This window comes from Perca flavescens, chromosome 23 (genome assembly GCF_004354835.1).
Source record: "Perca flavescens isolate YP-PL-M2 chromosome 23, PFLA_1.0, whole genome shotgun sequence".
In the NCBI taxonomy this organism is placed as follows: Eukaryota; Metazoa; Chordata; class Actinopteri; order Perciformes; family Percidae; genus Perca; species Perca flavescens.
The window spans coordinates 1,798,179-1,811,634 of NC_041353.1; the positions used below are offsets into that span (position 1 = coordinate 1,798,179).

Sequence of the window (13,456 nt, forward strand, 5' to 3'; positions counted from 1 at the left end):
GGGGTGAGACAACAAATACATACGTGTTACTTGGTTATTATATCGGTCATGTTTGTGAAGTAAATGGTATGGATTTAAACATTAAGAGAATAATGTATTGATAGTTGTAGCCATAGCATATACATCACCACAGTAGGCTATTGGATGTTAAATACTGTATGTGCACCAGAAAGCTATGGGATTACTGTGGGGGATTTGATGAAGGGCTAGGTTAACTGCTGCCTCAGGTCTAACCTTGCCAGGACTGGGCTCTTGTCTTTTGGCTTCTTCAATGTCTTTACTTTTATTTCCATGACTGCCCGTACAACAGCACAGTAGGCTACCTCTGCTTGCTTTTCCGAGTGCTGTGCCCTGAGCATGTGATGCTGCCACGCCAATGGCCTGGGGTCCGTTCCAGGTAGCAGGTTTAACAAACTCTGGGCTAGATTTATCGAGCCGTTTGCGTCTGTTTCCAGGCGCTATTTGGTGGCAAAGACGGACGTAACCGATGCGGGGTATTTACTAACAGGGGACACTTGGGTAAAATCTCAGATTGTCCTCCACATGAGCGAGAAGAGACAAGTTGCGCTTCCAATATGCGTTCGTGGGAGGGTCGTGGGGAAAGTGGGAGTTCCACCCAAAAAGGTGGGAGGATAAGCGCAAAGAGCACCTAATTATATATATATATATATATATTATATATTCCGTGGTATTTACAAAGACTGTCAGTAAGAGCGCGTCTCTATTCTACGGGGGAAATTCTCCGCCTCTTAAAAGCAGGTCTGAACCAGCCGCAATCGAGTTTCCTCGTAGACCTTTATGCCGCTGGTGAAATGGCAACAGTAATCTGAGCAAGACCAAGACATAGGCGAGGCTGAAAATGTTTTTAACACAAGAATCACACTTTGTCAGTGAACACAACATCATTTAGCGTTACAGATCAAACAGCCGTGCAGTATTAGAGTTACTGGAAGAAATCAAAGATGAAATTGAATCTCCCACTCAGCGTTCACATCCCATTCCAGCAGTTGTTAAACTCCTCGCTACATTACAGATATATCAGGATCATTTAAACAGTCCTAGCATCAGCAGTGGGAATATCACAGTCTGCACTCAGCCCTATCATAGCACAAGTACCGCTTCGCTACAGCGCAGTCTACGGTGTAGTGGGCGGAGAAAGACGCTGATTGGCTGATGGGTGTCAGGGTTGATAAATACTACGCAAAATGTGGAAGCATAGCGTGCGCTATTACCGAACTCGCATAAACAGACGCAGCGCAAACTGCGCTAGTGTTAGGCTAGTAAATCTAGCCCTCTGAGTCTAACTCTGATGTCTGAGTTGATTTAACCTGAGATGGAAACTCTGAGTTTTCGGTTCCAGAACAGCTGATTTGAGTTGGTTCAATCAACTCGGAGTATGTTCACTCAGGGTTACGCACGTGCACAAAAGGCAGTATGAATGGAGCCATGATTCTATGATTCACCATGGTAATAACCACAAACAAACAGGTCGGCAGAAATACTCATGCGCACAAACAGCGAGTTTGAACATGCATTTCGTTAAAAAAGCAAGACAGCGGCTATGTCAATGGGCTGCTGCTGCAAAGAGAGAGAATTGGTGTGGGAGAAAATTTATGCTTGATTCAATGCGTACGCATTCACAGTGTATTAATTTCATATTTAATCACAGTTAACTTATAATATTACTGGTGAAAACTGGAATTGTATTACACCTATAATTTAATTTAGGTGCAATCCTGTGGGCGAAAAAGTAAACTATAGGCCTACTAATCCCATTCTGAGGCTGCACCATATCATTAACAGAACTATAATGTATAATGATGTATTTCTTTTGAATGGCTCTACTGTCCAGGGAACACTACAAAAACGTTTAAAAAACGTTTCAGAGCGAGTCACACTTTTCTGATTGCTCTGCATACAGTGGCTTTACTATTAGCCTACAGTATGATCCACACTGTTGTAAAGAAAACTGCCGTTTGCAAAAAACATAATGCGATACAAAGAATCTGCTGGGATGTTAAAGCCTGTCCACGATGGTTGATGTTAGTGATATGAGGATGATAATGTATCTACATATCTAATGGACTGGGATAAAAAATACCTCTCAAATCGGTTATGTGGAAATGAAAATACATCTATAGTTGGGACTCGATACCAACGTAAACTCTCTGTGAATTAATAGGCCTACAGCTTTTTCATCAACGGGATCGCCGACAAAAGGACATGACATGTTTGAGAAAACGTTTTATAATCTGCCTAATATAAACCAATACGTTTTTTTATTCATGCAGATAAAACTGCATTAAAATGCACCTGATACAGACTGAATGAATGAATGAGGAAATGAGCTTCTCCTCCCTCTTAGAGGAAGGAGATTGAGAGAAACTCGAGGTTTCTTGAAGAAAACCTGCTCCCAACCAGGTAAGGTTCACAGACTCAGTTACCATAGTAACTGACTCCGAGGTTAAGTTACCTCTCTTTCTGGAACGGAAAACCCAGAGTTTCCCTCATCTCAGGGTTAACAAACTCAGAGTTTTCACTAAACCTGCTTTCTGGAACGGGCCTCTGTTTGTGCTGATATTGTTGTTTTGGGAGTCTGGGACCCTGGGAGTCGCTGTTAGATATTGGGGATTTAAGGTCAAGGGGCCCAGATTTGATCGATGGCCATGTGAAGTTCTGTATTGTGTGTCCCCATCCACTTTGGACCTGAACTGGGTTGGTTTGTGGGTGGGAAAATCAAAGGGAAGTGACACACTGTTTTCACAAACTTTTGTTCACAATGGGTTGTATTGTAAGTCACGTGGGATCACAATTTAAATGCAAATAAAAAACAAAAAAACAAAAGCACCATCCACACCGTTGCAGCCAATAACGGAGCCAGCCTTTCTGGGGTCCGTTCCAGGTAGGAGGTTTAACAAACTCTGAGTCTAACCCTGATGTCTGAGTTGATTTACCCTGAGATGGAAACTCAGTTTTTGGTTTCTTAGATATGAGTTGGTTGAATCAACTCGGAGTATGTTCACTCAGGGTTACGCGCGTGCACAACCACTGTTTGTGGTCGAAAACAACCACCAACAAACCTGTCGGCAGAAATACTCATGCGCACAAACAGCGAGTTTGAACTATAGACTGAATATTATTATGCATTTCGTTAAAAAAGCAAGACAGTGGTTGCTGCTGCCACAGAGAGAATTGGTGTGGGAGAAAATTGCAGCAATTAATACACTGTTAATACAATGTATTAATACACTGTTAATACAGTGTATTAATTTCATATTTAATCACAGTTAACGTATATTACTGGTGAAAACTGGAATTGTATTACACCTATAATTTAATTTAGGTCGAATCCTGCGGGTGAAAAAGTAAATTATAGGCTACTAATCCCATTCTGAGGCTGCAGCACCATGATCATTAACAGAACTATAATGTATAATCATTTATTTTTTTAATGGCTCTCACTGGTTTGTGTCCAGGGAACACTACAAAAATGTTTCAGAGTGAGTCACACTTTTTCTGACAGCTCTACATACAGTGGCTTTTCACTATTACAGTATGATGTAAAGAAAACGTAATGCGACACAAAGAATCTGCTGGGATGTTAAAGCCTGTCCACGATGGTTGATGTCAGTGATATGAGGATGATAATGTATCTACATATCTAATGGACTGGGATAAAAAAAATACCTCTCAAATCGGTTATGTGGAAATGAAAATACATCTATAGTCGGTCTAAACTCTCTGTGAAGTAATAGAGCTTTTTTATCAACCGGATTGTCGACAAAAGGACATGACACGTTTGAGAAAAAAAGTTTTATAGTCTGCCTAACATAAACCAAAGTTTTACGTGTTTTTATTCATTTATTCAGATAAACTACATTAAAATGCACGTGATACAGAATGAATGAATGAGGAAATGAGTGAGAAGAAACCTTAAGTTTCTCTCAGTCTCCTCCCCCTAACTCCGTCTCCTCCCTCTCAGGTTAAAAGTTACCTCTTTCTGAAACGGGCTGGAGCTCAGACTCAGTTACTATGGTAACTGAGGTTAAAAGTTACCTCTTTCTGAAACGGGCTGGAGCTCAGACTCAGTTACTATGGTAACTGAGTTTAAAAGTTACCTCTTTCTGAAACGGGCTGGAGTTACCCCTCTCTCTCAAGTTTGATTAACCCCTTTTTCTGAAACAGAACACCCAGAGTTTCCCTTATCTCAGGGTTAACAGTTTTCACTAAACCTGCTTTCTGGAACAGACCCCTGAGTGAACTCAGTTTCTCACTCACAGAGAAAAGCTGAAAATCAATAAAATCAAATCATTGGTGTTCTGTAATAAATGTAATGTTTTAATTGTGTTACAGACTCACGGTTCTGTATTTATCTTTCTTTGAAGTAGCGGTTGTAGCTTTTTCTTTTATCTTGTTAGTGTGTTAACCTTTTTGATATTTTGTGTCTCATTTATATGCTGAAAATGTTGAAATAAGTAAAAAAAAATTCAAAAAGAAATCCAACCTGTGTGAACAGTTTCCTCAGTCAGCTGCTCCAGCTTCATGTGATGGAGGACAGCTCCACCATGTGGACAACTCACGGGAGTCAAAGGTCCGCCTGAGCTAACACGCTAACACACACACTGTGTGTAATGTTAGGTCAGTACTGTCTGTATTGGTACCATATGGTGTGAGACTGTCAATGATCTTCATCTAACGTTTAAAAAAAATAATTAGATGCAAAACGACAAGGGATGCACAATGACTGAAGTACAGTACTGGAGTAAATGTACTTAGTTACATTCCACCTCTGCCTACAGTGTACATATAAAGGTTTTATGTATGCATTACATATAGAAAAATAAGAAAATGACAGGTATTGTTTTCTATTAGATTTATTTTTCCCGCACAAAGTGAAAAACGATCCTCTCCGTTTAGTAGAAGGTGTTTGGTCTCTTGGTGGTGAAGCGAGGTTTGTGCTGGCGGCGCAGGACACGGTGGGGCAGGGGGAACTTGATCTTGGAGTCCTGACGGAGGAACCAGAGAAGACCCAGAGTTTAGTTCCACACAGAGGACAACATCAGTCACTTTGTTATCAACGGGTACAAACATTAGGACAATCAGTTTTAGCGTTACAAGTTTTCTGAAATCTGGTTTCATTTTGTTGACATGTTTCTACATAGGGGATTTTAGATACATCTCTTTATCGCTCCATCTAAAAACACCCATAAAAAGTCAATTTTCTCCATGTTTTTATGTATAACATGTTGTATAACTCCGGCTGCGATGATATCTGAACATAGCCATGTCTAAAAGCTTCAAAGAATACAGAGGACAGTTAGACTTTCACACATTGATTTGTTCCATGTATTGTCTTTGTCTGTATGGTTCTAGTTGTCTGTCTGTGTCTAGCCCATGCTGATAAAATGTCTCTGTCCTCATGTGTCCTAACAGTGTTCAATGTTTTATGTTTCTGCACAACAGGAACCTGCTGGAAACCAGTTTTTAAACTGAGTCAGGCCCGTTTGTACTGTAAGTTAATGTTACAGTTAACTTTCCTGTATGATAAATGAAATCAAAGTGGAAAGTTTAATGTGTAAGTGCCGCTGAAGTGGAGATTTCTGGCTCAGAGTCTGAGACACGGATTGTAAAACAAACATTTTGAAGACACTACAGGTGAACTGGGTCAACCTTAAACTAACCAATAACATCAAACGTCCCAGCTGATTACAGACATTAAGACAATGTTTGGGATGTTTAAATATGCAAAGGAGGCATTATCTAATGCTAGGTTCTGTTGAATTTAGGAGAAAACTACAGACACAAATAGACAAAGTTAAAGTCAAATAAATACATTTTCTATCCACTACATGTTATAGAAGCAAAAAATTGTGTTTTTGCCTGCAGCGTCTCACCTTAACGCTCGCCAAAATGCAACCTAACGTCTTTTTGTGAACGTATTGAGTCAAACTTTTGTTTAAAAGCATAATTAGGACGGGCTCTACACATGAGCTCAGCATTGAGAACATTGGTTGGGCTCACAGAGTTTACCAACACTCACTCTAGCTGTTGGCGTTTCCGCTCGCTAACATCTCGCCAGTCAAAAATAGTCGACAAAACGACTTATCCGTGCATTTATATGGAGCTAAGCTTTAGGAGCTTTCCGCATTCGGAGATCGACTCTTTTTGACTGGCGAGATGGCGGCGAGCGGAAACAGCTACAGTGAGTTGTTCAAAACCTTTTTAGTACACTGTGTGCACAACCAATGATGTCAATGCTGTCGTAAAGGTGTAGAGCCCCTGGTGATACTTGGAGCAAAGTCTCATGCTGTGTCGAGCCTTCTTAGCGTTTTAAAAATGTTGATTTTGATGCCATCACAGTAGTGCCCCTAGCTCTCCCATTCTAAAAGGCCATTTGACCCCAAAACGAGAATACGGTCAATCTTTAAAGTGGCGTTTCCGTCCTTATTATGCCATTTGCTCCGGTCCATTCACAAAAAACACCCTAGGTTGCATTTTTGTCGAGAGTTGGGACTTTAATTCTCTAATTGTGGCCAGTTTCAGAACCGCCAGGTTTGGAGATGGAAGCTGAAAACCTGGAAGAGGAATCTGGCGTTTGGTCTGGCGGGTTTTTAAACTGGAGCTGACAGACGGTGAGGCAGTCCAGAGAGAGACCCGCGGGCGCCACAGCGCCACGATAAACACACACACACACAGAGACACTCACGTGGAACTGCTTGATGGCGGGTCTGCGACACTTGTTGGCGGCGATGACCTGGACCTTCATGATCTGGATGGAGTGGGCGCGAGCACGATGGCGAGCTCCCATGTCACGGTCTGACGGGCAGAAAGGAGACACGCTTTAACACAACTACACATTTAGTATTCTCACAACAACCCCAAACATGAGACTAGGGGGGTGTGTGTGAATCTGTGTGTCTTTCTCTCTCTCTGTGTGTGTGTGTGTGTGAGACACTCTCTCTCTCTCTGTGCGTGAGACTGTGTGTGCGTGTGTGAGACTGTGCGTGTGACTGTCACAGTGTGTGTGTGTGTCTATCACTGTGTGTGTGTGCCCCCGTGCACGAGAGACTGTCTCTGTCTGTCTGTCTGTCTGTCTGTCTGCCTGTCTGTCTGTCTGTGTGTGTGTGTGTGTGTGTGTGCAACTGTTACTGTGTGTGTGTGCGCGACTGTGTGTGATGTGAGTTTTGTGCTTGTTGAGTGATATTGTGAAAATATGCTGCGTGCCACTGGTCCATGAGTTGTGTCTTATATTGTACTGCATCTGTAATATTTGTGTCCCTGTACCATTTTTCTTTATGTGGACATAAATAAATGGTTAAAGTGTGTGTGTGTGTGTGTGTGTGTGTGTGTGTGTGAGAGATTGTGTGTGTGTGAGAGAGATTGTGTGTGCGCGTGTGGGGGGGGTGTGTGACTGTCTGTGTGTGTGTCTGTCTCTGTGTGTGTTTGTGTGAGAGAATGTCTGTGTTTGAGTGTGTGTGTGTGTGTGTGTGTGTGTGTGTGTGTGTGTGTGTGTTAATCCTCACAGCACTGCGTGACAGCTCCAGATGTGGTCAGGTCTCTGTACTCTCTGTACATGTTGTGGGTGCCGCTGCGAGAGTCGTAGCGCAGCCAGATACCAAAGTTCTTCACCTTCAGAGGGGTTTTCTCGTGGACCTGAACGGGACACACAACAACAGGACATCAGTCAAGTTTAGGACCATTTGTGTGTACGTTGAAACCAGCAGAGTGAAGTTATCTGACCTGGAACAGGTTTTGAGACTACAACTTCAACCAGAGAGTTGGAAGTGTGTCCTAGCTCGGTGAACAATAAAAAGGTTATTTAAAAAGAGGATTTGTTGACCCTTGAATTCACTTTCAACGGCACAGCAGCATCAGAGAAAGGCGACAAGGATCAGTTTTCTGTTTGCACACCAGACAAAATCATATCACTGACAGGATATGGCCTTTGGGTTTGGGTGCATGCTGGTGATTTTGTTGCAGCAGGGACATTTAACTATGTTGATTTAGTGGAAATTGGTTGTTATATTTCCTATGGTCCTTACACTTCATAAACTGCAGCAAATACATACATTTTCTTAAGTAAAATATGTCCTAATATCAGATTCATAAACTTTGTTTTGAAGTTTAAAGAGACCTTGATTCTCCCTTTACATCCTTGAAGTACACCTTTTCCACTCTGTACATTTTTGCTCTTTAGGTGACTTTTGGTAACTTTAAACACATAATTGGGTTGATATTTTTACATGTTGAAGCTTCTTTCTAAACGAGTCACAACTCAACTTTTCTAGCTGGACAGAAATATGTCTGCATCAAACTGGAGATGCTCTGGCAGTACAGACTGATCCACATTAAATACAGTTTCTTCGTCACATCTGCTGTAAAATTCAAAATGTTTTTAATACCACAACACCCCTGATATGACAGCTTCTATAAAATGATCCCAATATGTTTAGTGCTGTTAAGAGTTTAAATTTGGACAGAAGAGGGCCCTGATATCTGATCTTAACAAAGGCTGCAGAGACCAAGACTCCTTTAAAAACCCTGAGCAACAAGTCATTGTTAAAAATGCACAACAAAGAAAATGCATAATTGTGGCAATGGACTTGCAAAACAATAACTTGGACAAAACACTTTAAACTGTCCGATAACTTTACCCTAGAATATGCCTGTCTGAAAAGAGAAAAAAAAATGGAGCAAGCTTCCAGAAGAAGTTGTGCGTTCCCCTTCAATTCATTCCTTTAAGAATAGGTGGATGCATTTTTCCTGTCAAAAGGTGTAATTTATAATTATAAAGCTTGTCAATAATTTATGTAACTTATTTATTAATTGTTAGAAAATTTCAATCATGAAATTAAATGTGTTTTATGAAAACATGTTATTATTTATTTGTTTTGTGTTACTTGAGTCTGGAATAGAAGATTTTATATCCTGTACCAGAAATATTTTCAATAAATAAATTTCAATAAACCTGACTTCCAGACTGAGAATTTGAGGCAGAAAAGCACAGATGTATTTTGTCTGCAGAGTTGAAAATGTTGACCGGCGACACCTACCAGGCCACAGTAGACAGTCTCTCCAGAGGCCTTCTTCATCTTCCTCAGCTGGGAGACGAAGTACCAGAAGCGGGACTTGGCCACGACATGGTTCGGGGCGAAGATCCTCATGCGGTAGAGAGGGGGGGCAGGGTTCTTGGCAGAGGGCAGCAAACGCCCAACGACTTTGTACTCCCTAAGCTGGATTCAGAGACATTGGGTTAGGATACAAGTGTGTCGTAAAACTATGTACAATTAAACACACATTAGAGGTATTTCATAAAGTTGTTCGATATTGCCTAAAACCCTGGAATCATCAAATACATCTGAGCACAGATTCCACGTAATTTAGCTCCAAATTTTTTTAATTTAGCTTCCTTTTTAACGTAGTTTAAATTAGATGTGGTTATTGCACTGGTTGATATCGTTATGGCGATAAAGCGATGTATTGTGCAGCTCTAATTTTAACACACTGGTAATCTATGAATGGACAAGTCAAGGTACCGAAATCAGGAAGGAAAAACCTGGCTTTGGACCATCTGTAGTATTTAACGAGGTATTTATTGACCCTTGAATTCACTTTCAACGGCACAGCAGCATCAGAGAAAGGCGACAAGGATCAGTTTTCTGTTTGCACACCAGACAAAATCATACCACTGACAGGATATGGCCTTTGGGTTTGGGTGCATGTTGTGCTAGAATATGAACAGAAGGGGCATTCAAATGTGGACTTATTTTAACCTTTAACACTTGTGAAGTTGTACATATTTTAATGCATAAATCACAATAACACACAGAGCATTTAGAGACCCTAAAGAGACGTGTAGCTATAATACACGGCTTACGAGAACAAACAAGTATTTTAATGATAATTATACCACTTGTTTTAATTGTAGTGTGATTTATGGTGTCATTTTCCTGGGAAAGCACTGATCATTTAGGCTGTAACAAAGCCTGCCTACTACACAATTGCAAGTGTATCGAAATCGCAATATGGACTAGTGCAATATCCAAATCTCAGGTGAGCACAATATTTGTTTATGGCAAAATATGTGTCAAACCATTCTGAATTAAGTATTGTGGTGCTGTGGAGACGTCCAAGCCTACAAGTGGGATCCAACAGACTTAAGTCCTTGCAAAAATCACACTAAATCGATTTAATTTTAATATTTTTCAATGAGAATAATGATACAAAATTGATCATTCCCTCCAATATCGTGAATCATATTGCAATCAGTCAAAGTAATCGCAATTAGATATTTTCCTCACATCGTGCAGCCCTACTGCTTGACATCCTGGTCTTTCACACATCACATAATTAAAGCAATTTAATATATAGTTTATAACTTAGCACATTTGGTGTAGCATGTTAGCAATGGCTGAGTTTCTGCAACACTAACACACTATCCTAGACTGTTTGCAAGCCCTTCTAGGGACGATCAATGGAAATTCTCAACGTTAGCTAGAAATGCTGTACATTGGAGATGTGTTGCACAAATGTCTAGCTAGCTATGTCTTAGCATCTGTCTCCTACTCAAATAAACATGAAAAACACCGACCATGAGTCAGGAGATTGGAGTGTTTTAACGCGTTATAATATACTTTTAGAGACATTAAAATCAGAGCGGATTGTTGTACTCCAAGTTAACGTTAGTTGTCCGGTGTTAAACCCACGTTGAGAGCACACGGCACCGGGAAACACACGTTAGTACCACGTTAGCATGTAGCAGCTAGCGTTAGCTGTCATTGGAGCTAAGTTAGCTAAACGCGCAGGCTAAAAACTAATAATGCGGTGATTTAAACGGGCATTTTAAGGCAAATACTATTGATGTTAAGACATTTAAGGAGTCTTGCCTTGTTTTATGTATGGTTACTGAGTGTATTTCACTGATATAGGAGCGCTAACGGAGGCACATTTCCAGCCACAGTCCTCCACATGGTAAGGCGACGCCATGTTGTAATGTAGCCGCAAAACGCATCGGGACGAAAAACACCCAAAAAATGACTTAAATGTTGGCTTTTTGTAAATGTTAATACATAAATCAGACAAACGCAACTTTATGGAGTGAAATCGCTTCATAGAGTCCGTGTGTTGTACGTAGATATAAGTCAAATAAAGAGTTTTACGTACTGTGCCGGACGCCTTCATGGTGTCTCTCGCTCACTGCCACAGAAAAGAGGAAGTAGCAGGGCGGAGCCTCCTGACGTCATAAGGACGGAGGAGGGACATCCGGGTCACTTTTCACATCTTTTTCTTTTCTTTTTTTTTCTGAACAAAATTCATTATATACAAACGATATAGCTCAAAATTCTTCCTAACACTATAAGGAGCAGGTGCTTACAAAAAGTGCAAATGTTTAAAACCAAATAAGAAAGAAGAGGGAAAAACAAAAAAGCTATAGGGCTTTTTATTGTAATTCATATTCTTCAGTAACAACTGTCTCACATCTACACATTTTCACCTCATAAATACTTCATATGGAACAAAAAGGACATTCTGCATAGTTTAAACATAAATCCCTTTTCATGGAATATTGATTTCCCGATAACATCAGTTAATAGAGATGGTCTTCTCTTTACTTATGAAGAGTTTCTGTCAGAATATCTCTGTAAACACCCAACGGCGTAACTTTGGGTTCAACATTGGGGGGTCCCGGGACATGTCTGCAAGTATTATGAAAAGCATCAAAATACATTGAATAAATTGTTTTGGTAAAAGCACCAAAAACTTTGGGAAATAAAACTCGAAAATGACCAAAAAACTCAGAAAAAAAAACTACAGAAAGGCAGAAAAGAAATTCCCTTGAAAAAAGCAACAAAATTCTCCGAAAAAAACAACAAAAAAAAACATTTAAAACGCGTAAAAAAAGCAACAAAAACGTACACATGTTCCACCAAAACAAGTTCCTATTTAGCAGAGGCACCGTGGTTACGTCTGGAGCTTAGCCCCGCCCAAGACAATTGTGATTGGTTTAAAGAAATGCCAATAAACCAGAGTATGTTGTTCTCCCATCCAGGAATGCTGTGTGGACTAGTCAGACCTTCCTCCGCAGCGCTGTGGAGGACGGTCTGGCAAAAGCGAGACTAGAGCATCAGAGAGTTGAAGTCCTCAGGATCCTGAGGAGTCCAGGTGCCGAAAGGATGAAATGAAGAGCCATGTGCACTGGTTCTCAAGCTATTTTCAATAATGTTCCCCCTTTGAACAGTGTTTTTAAGCCATGTACCCCTAACCAGCGCTAATCATTTTTAGTAGAAAAACAAAGTCTCTATAAAGAGGAAGAATACAGCGATGTCAGCGAAAGATTTACTAAACAACAGCCTTGGACCTGGAACACATTTAGATGATGATGGAGAAAGGAGACAAAAACTAGGAAAAAAGCAGTAGAAAGAAAGAAGGAAACACTAGGGCGACAAATGGGACAAAAACTTCCAAAGAGTGACAAACTTGAAAAAAAGATGGAAAGTAAGGAAGGCCTTAGTGGTCCCCTAATACTGTATCTGAAGTCTCTTTTATATAGACCTTAGTGGTCCCCTAATACTGTATCTGAAGTCTCTTTTATATAGACCTTAGTGGTCCCCTAATACTGTATCTGAAGTCTCTTTAATATAGACCTTAGTGGTCCCCTAGTACTGTATCTGAAGTCTCTTTTATATAGGCCTTAGTGGTCCCCTAGTACTGTATCTGAAGTCTCTTTTATATAGACCTTAGTGGTCCCCTAATACTGTATCTGAAGTCTCTTTTATATAGACCTTAGTGGTCCCCTAATACTGTATCTGAAGTCTCTTTTATATAGACCTTAGTGGCCCCTAATACTGTATCTGAAGTCTCTTTTATATAGACCTTAGTGGTCCCCTAATACTGTATCTGAAGTCTCTTTTATATAGACCTTAGTGGTCCCCTAATACTGTATCTGAAGTCTCTTTTATATAGACCTTAGTGGTCCCCTAATACTGTATCTGAATAGCCTAGAAATCTAGACGCACCCTAGCGGCAGCAAATTTAATTTGCAGCCAGGGGGGTCTAGGCACTCTCCTTTGGCTTGCAAGCTGGAAAAACCAAACTCTGGTCAGGCCAATCACATCGTGTATAGAGTCAGTGGGCGGGCTTAGGCTAATGATGTCTGTCTCTCATGGGTGGACCAAATTCTCTGGGCAGGCAAAGCAGAGAAAGGGGAGGTAACCTTGCTCCTTATGACCTCATAAGGAGAAGATCCCTGATTGGTCCATCTGAGCTTTCATTTTATCAAAGGCAGAGCAGGATACCCAGGGTTCGTTTTACACCTATCACCGTTTCTAGCCACTGGGGGACCATAGACAGGCTGGGGGAACTCATATTAATGTTAAAAAAAACTCATAAAGTTACATTGTCATGCCATGGGACCTTTAACGTGACAAAGCTTAACGTGGTTTAATGTACCTAAACA

The 13,456-nt window shown here is 40.7% G+C and overlaps 1 protein-coding gene and 2 non-coding genes across 3 annotated transcripts; all 3 read right to left on the reverse strand.

The window, feature by feature from the left end:
• Positions 1 to 4,858: 4,858 nt before the first annotated feature.
• On the reverse strand, positions 4,859 to 11,250 carry rpl18a (ribosomal protein L18a). The gene is made up of 5 exons (XM_028570453.1): positions 11,164 to 11,250; positions 9,054 to 9,233; positions 7,524 to 7,653; positions 6,707 to 6,816; positions 4,859 to 5,006 (listed from the first exon to the last, which is right to left on the reverse strand). The coding sequence occupies exons 1-5, from the start codon at positions 11,179 to 11,181 to the stop codon at positions 4,914 to 4,916; spliced, it is 531 nt and encodes a 176-aa protein (XP_028426254.1). The 5' UTR covers positions 11,182 to 11,250; the 3' UTR covers positions 4,859 to 4,913.
• LOC114550577 (small nucleolar RNA SNORA68) lies at positions 7,831 to 7,962 on the reverse strand. Its single transcript, XR_003691715.1, has one exon. It is a non-coding gene; the product is annotated as a small nucleolar RNA SNORA68 (small nucleolar RNA).
• On the reverse strand, positions 9,591 to 9,722 carry LOC114550578 (small nucleolar RNA SNORA68). The gene has a single exon (XR_003691716.1). It is a non-coding gene; the product is annotated as a small nucleolar RNA SNORA68 (small nucleolar RNA).
• Positions 11,251 to 13,456: the final 2,206 nt, after the last annotated feature.